The sequence below is a fragment of the Myotis yumanensis genome, unplaced genomic scaffold (genome assembly GCF_028538775.1).
Source record: "Myotis yumanensis isolate MYYU_CA2020_CCGP unplaced genomic scaffold, mMyoYum1.0.hap1 SCAF_1, whole genome shotgun sequence".
Classification (NCBI taxonomy): domain Eukaryota; kingdom Metazoa; phylum Chordata; class Mammalia; order Chiroptera; family Vespertilionidae; genus Myotis; species Myotis yumanensis.
Window position 1 is genome coordinate 110446000 of NW_027223752.1, and position 6182 is coordinate 110452181.

Genomic DNA, 6182 nt, shown 5'->3' on the forward strand with positions numbered 1-6182 from the left:
ATCCAACATATGTGGTAGATTATGGGGATGCCCTCAAATCCTACTTTATAACTGAAAATGTAATGTTTATGGATGGTTTATATACAGTACATAAACCACATGGTGATCACCACACGGGGTTAGATGCAGGCCACTTACTGGAATCTAAGTTACAAAATTGTAATTTTTTAATGAATAAAATTTCTGGGAGGTATTTTACAGTGCCTCTGACTTAAAAAAATAAAATCAGCATGACAGCTAAAGTGGGTGTTCTTATTGCATATCTAATTTCAACAATTCAATTAACACCAAGAATGACTCTGGAAAGGATTTGCAAAATGTTTTTACCAAGAAACTTCTTAAAAGACTCCAAGATAAGCCAGGAAAGTAGTTTCTGTCCTATTAATTAAAAAATATTTTTTAAAACCACTAAATATTCCTATTAGGAAAAGTAAAGAGAACAAACATCTTAGCAGGCTGCAGAGAGTAAGTTCCCCACCTCACAGTTTGATGTCCCCATCATTAGCAGGGTAGCTGCCCATTTCTTATCTTGATTGACAGGTTAATAAGGGACCTGGGGCTATCTTTTCAGTATGAACATACAACCTTACCAATTACTTTTAAATTATTGCTAATCTGTCAGAAAATAATAAGCATGAGAAATAAAAATATATGAAAAAGAGAAATGTCTGCTGAAGATTTTACTCCTGGTGTGATTTTAAAGGTTCAGTTCAGAAAACCTGTCAGAATTTAGTCAATAAAATTTAGGTGCTGAGGGTTTTCTATTTTATTTTAAAGGAAAAACTTGTAATGTATAATAAATAGTTCATTGGTTCAATTAGGAGCAAAAAAGAAGGGAGTTTTGTAATACAATTGTCCAGCAAAGGAAAATGCTTTAAATTGGGGGATTATGTGTGCAGACCACCTGTAGGGCATTCAGAGCCCTTTTCTATGATGCTTCAACCCATTCCTAGCTGCCTGCAGGCTGGCTAACAATGCCTGGAAAAGCTGTTCAAAAGGCTGAGCATACTTGTGCTTCTGGTCTTCACTGTTACAAGTCTTCCTCTCCTGAGCTCTCTCCCTTTTAAAGTAAAAGTCCCACCACATCCCTTTAATGGAAGAACTTTAAGGCTCCATGGTGGCCAATTGGTATGTACCAAGAAGAGCCTGGCAACAGCTAAAGAAACTTCAGTTTTACAGCACATTTGGAGAGAAAAGATCAAAGTTTTTCAAACTCAAAAGACCAAGTTCCCTACAGATTAACACTATTCATTTAGCTCCTCTTAAAGAAATGATGTGCTGGGCCACTGGGCAGACAGGTAAAAAGTTCAACAATTGCCAAAGCATTCTTCTGCTAGTTCAACAGCCTTCTGCTCAAATAAATTAGTTTAGTGTTGACAGAAGAACAATAGCCTTTTCTCTAGGAAAAGCAGCACATTTGATATACACAAGCCTGGAAGGTCATTAAGATGTTAACCCATTAGTTTAATCCATTAAGGGTGCCTGTTCCACTACAGAGTGTCAAGTGGCTTATACATACTGTACACTGTATTCTGAGGGTTTAAAACATTCACCTTTACACTTCAAAAGTATGTTCAGTCCAGGTGCTTTCAAAATCATGGACATTAGAGAGAGAAAAAATGTGGGGTAAATCATTTAGTAATATTATACAAGATAAATAACAAGGCCTGAGTGGAATTACTTCCTTGCAGTAGTCCATATACACATGCTAAGGTGAGCATTTTCCACGGATCAAAAAAGAGCTACCATTAAAAACACCATCTCTTTGGAGGGTGCAAAACTCAGTTTTGATTTCAGTTCAACAGTGATTTTTACTTTACTAACAACTTAAGAACTAGAATTAACAGGCCATTTTCTCCATGTCTAAGATCAGTGTACAGAGAAACCAGAAAGGGTCCATTTTTCCAACATGTTCTTAGCAAACACTTTAAAGGTAACAGCTTAGAAGAGTTAGGGGGAGAGGGCAATGTTTAAATCATTTATCAAAAATCATTTTATTGACAAAATAGAATACTTATATTTGTTCTTACAGAAATGACCTCTAAACTTTTTACAAAAAATGTACAGACTGTATATCTCTGGATATGTACATATTTTACATTTTTTACACATAACAAATAATTATATAAATACATCCTCTAATATAAGAAACCCGTATTTACTTGGGGTGTATAATTAAGACATTTCATATTTATTTACTTAAGGCATTTGCCTGGTCATTAAGAATACCCAAACCACTCAATCCAATTAGGTTTCGATCATCCTTCCTTTAGGATGCATAAGGAGTAAGCGTTTACATAGGAGAAAAATAGGTCCCTCTGGTAAAAATCTGTAGATCTGGCTTCAAGTTCCACGAATGGCAACCAAGGAGGGCTCCAAGCCTTGGGTACTGGGAACGCTGGAGAGTCCACCCTTTTCTGCCAATTGAAATGAAGGTCTCCCGTCTCCCGTGAGGAGCTTCTCGCATATCAATGGAGGAAAGGGTCTGGGAGTCCTCAATGCCAGGTACTTTGTTCTAAGCCAGTCATTTAAGTCTCAACTAATGGATACCATTAAGAGTTCATTATCATGCTAATAGCAGTCAAAAAAAAAACAAAAACAAAAACAAAAAACCCACACACACCAAAGAAACAAAACAAAACCCAGTTAAGGGGTGGGAACATCAGCCCCTGGAGTGTCCCTTGGCAGCCCTTGGCCTCTTCGCCCCCCTTTCCTTCCCTCTGCTCAGACTTGGGACAATGGCATCTGCTTTGGGTAAGACACTGAGCTGGCGGTGCCAGATCGCCACGTCAGGCCTGTGCTGATGTCACTGTAGAGCAAGCCCGCTGCCCCGCCCGCCCCCCTGCCGACTCCCCCTCCCCCGCCGGGCCCGCCAGTGTCTCTCACGCCAGCACCCCCGCCCACCGCAGCACCCTTGCTGGCCCAGCAGCAGCGGGTGCACAGGGCCCGCCACGAATCAAGTGTCTTGCCTGACCAGACCCACAAGCCCGAGGTGATGCCCACGACCAGGCACATGAAGTACTTGAGCATGAACACCGCATAGTCAGGCCGGCGTGCCTGGTCCGGCTGCAGGTCCCGCAGGCACGGACAGTTGTGCGTGGCCTCCCAGCGCGGGCGGTTGTGCTGCTCATAGAAGAGGCAGGCGACCACGATGGCGGCAGGCACTGTATAGAGCACAGTGAAGAGGCCCAGGCGGATCATGAGCTTCTCCAGTTTGTGCGTCTTGGTGGGGCCGCCCTGCTGTTTTATGACCGAGCGGATGCGGAAGAGAGACACGAAGCCGGCCAGCAGGAACATGGTGCCGATGAAAAGGTAGATGACGAGTGGCGCCAGCACGAAGCCGCGCAGGTTGTCAAGGCTCTGGTTGCCCACGTAGCAGATGCCCGCCACCGGGTCGCCGTCCACGGAGCTGAGCGCCAGCACGGCGATAGACTTCACGCTGGGCACGAGCCACGCAGCCAGGTGGAAGTACTGCGAGTAGCCCGCGATGGCCTCGTTGCCCCATTTCATGCCCGCCGCCAGAAACCACGTGAGCGACAGAATCACCCACCAGATAGAGCTGGCCATGCCGAAGAAGTAGACGAGCAGGAAGACCACGGTGCACAGAGCCGGGCCCGTGGTCTCGTAGCGCACATGCTGCTCCACCGTGCCCAGCTCCTGGTACTCACCACGCCCGCCTGGGCCGCCCGCGCCAGCCCCTGCCGCGCCCGCGCCCGCAGCAGCCGCGCTGCCCGCACTGCCCGCGCCGCCCGTGCCTGGCGCGCCACCGCTGCACGCCACCTTTTCATGCCCCGCCACCAGGCGTACCAGGTAGCCGACGGACACGAAGAGGTAGCAGGCCGAGAGGAAGATGATGGGCCGCTCCGGGTACTTGAAGCGTTCCATGTCGATGAGGAAGGTGGACACGGTAGCGAAGGTGGACACAAAGCAGAGCACAGACCACAGGCCGATCCAGAAGACAGTGAAAGCTCGTTCGTCCTGGCTGAAGAAGGGGTTGTGGCAGGGCAGCGCGCAGTTGGCAATTTGGCCAGTCTTGACGCGGTTGTACAGCGGGTGCCGCTCGCTGGCCACACTCACCATTGGAGCACGGCACTGGCAGCCCGGCTCGCAGGGCGCCGCGCCGCCGCCAGGGGGCCGCGCCTTCCCGCCGACACGAGTTGGGGGAGAAGCCGCGTCCCCGATGCCCCCGCCCTTTCCTCGGGACGCGGGCCTGGCCCCTGACGGGCGGCCATGGCCGCTGACCGAGGGAGGCCGTTCACCAGGAGGAGGCGGCGGCGGCAGGCGGCGCGGCGGGCTGGGCGCAGTTGTGGTGAGGTCGGTGTGGTTGTAGTCCATGCACAGCGTGTCCGGGTTTCCCTGTTCGGGCAGCCGGTCGCAGCGCATGCGGTCCGGCCAGGCGAAGCCATACTGGCGCATGAGGGGTGCGCATCCCGCCTTGGCGCGCTCGCACACGGAGCGGCAGGGAGGCAGGGGCTTCTTGTAGTCCTCCAGGCAGATGGGCGTGTACATGCTGCACAGGAAGAACTTGAGATCGGGCGAGCACTGGATTTCTACCAGCGGCCAGAACTGATGCACTTCGAGACCCGCCTCGTCCTGCGTGTCGTGGTTGAACTGGTTGGGCATGTAGGTGTAGTTATAGCCGATACCCTTGCACAGCGGCACGGTGATTTCTTGGCAAGCCAGCTCCTTGGCTGAGGCGGCCGCAGCGCCGCTGGAGCACTGCAACAGCGTCAAGGCGACCAGCACGGAGGTCACTTCCAACAGGTAACCCCACTCCATGCTTCGTTCCCTCGCCTTCCTGGCAGTGAACAGAGGGGCTCCGGAGGATCGAGAAAGAGAAAGAGAGAGATAGAGAGAGAGAGAGAGAGAGAGAGAGCCGGAGAAGAGAGTGAGTGCCCTACTCGTCTTTCTCCTGTTTCTCTCGAGAGGTTGTTTATCCGCCTAGTCCCTAATCCCTTATCGGGACACGTCCACACAGCGCAGCCCGCCGCTCCGGGAAGATGAGGGTGGCTGCAGCAGTGCGCTACAGTTCCTAGGGGTTTACCCTGATCGAGCTCAGCCCTTTCGGAGCAGAGTGGCTGGCCGCCGGCTCATCGTCCCTCACTCGCGTTCTCTCCGCGTCGCGCCGGCGCCGGTGACTTGGCTGAGCGCTGAGGGCGGCGGCGCAGCAAGTTTCCTTTCCGGCCGCCGCGCGCAGCCAAGATGGCTGGGCCAGGCCGCTCCCGCGCGGGGTCAGCCCCTACGGACCCTTACGCCCCCCGGGGGTTCATGTTCGTTCCCAAAGCTGCTCTGCTGCCTCCGGAGTAGAGACCCGCCTCCACCGAGGCCCAATCCCTCTCTCCACGGCGTCGGTCCGGTAAAAGTCCGCGCTCCAGCCGGCAATCGGCGAAGTGCAGGCAGCCCCCTCCTCGCTAGACATGCAGAATCAAATCCAGACCGGAAGGCGGAGCAGACACCTGAGCGGCTCGACTGGCGCCCACAGCTACCTCCTCTTCGGCCGGAGCTGCGCCCTTCACCGAACTTCCCTGTTGCGGCCCCGCTGGTCTCCGCGCCGGCTCATGAATATTTATACCGCGCGGACTTGGTTTCCGCCCTCTGCCGGGCACGCCAATCTCAGGGAAACGGGCGGAGTCTTCTCGCTCCTTAGGCCCATCCTTCCTTAAGGCGGTCCAAGTGTCCGCACAGTCATGCGCGGAATCTGCGGCTGGAGAGTTTCGGTAACCTTGGGATTGACCGCAGAGATGGAGTTTTTGCCACGACTGCCACCCCTTGCCAGCCCGTTCCGCCCCGGCGCTCAATGCGTCTGAGGACTCGGTTCCACTTCTTTTTTTCTCGGTTTCATTTATAAGTCTGCAGTTAGGGGACTGGGGACGAGGTTTTAACTCAGTGCACGCTCTCCTAGGCCCTTTTTAAACAAATTAAATCCCCGCTTAAGAGTCTCTCGAATGTGGGTGGCCTATGGGCCATGGGGGGCCCGCGCCCCTACGTGAGCTGGGGCCGGGCGCTGTGGGAAATTCGAGAGAGGGTACCCTGCTTGGAGTTCTCAGAATGATGGTCTTTGAGGCTTAGAAATGTGGGAGAAACGGGAAAGATGGCAGTATATTTTGGATGGTGGGGTAGGACGGGCGACAGCCCGGACGGAGGTGTCCCGGCGCCCACCTGCGGACACGCGAGGGGCGCGA

At 52.3% G+C, this 6182-nt stretch overlaps 1 protein-coding gene across 1 annotated transcript; it reads right to left on the reverse strand.

The window, feature by feature from the left end:
- Positions 1-387: 387 nt before the first annotated feature.
- FZD8 (frizzled class receptor 8) lies at positions 388-5534 on the reverse strand. The gene has a single exon (XM_070429694.1). The coding sequence runs from the start codon at positions 4777-4779 to the stop codon at positions 2725-2727; it is 2055 nt and encodes a 684-aa protein (XP_070285795.1). The 5' UTR covers positions 4780-5534; the 3' UTR covers positions 388-2724.
- Between the last annotated feature and the right edge of the window lie 648 nt (positions 5535-6182).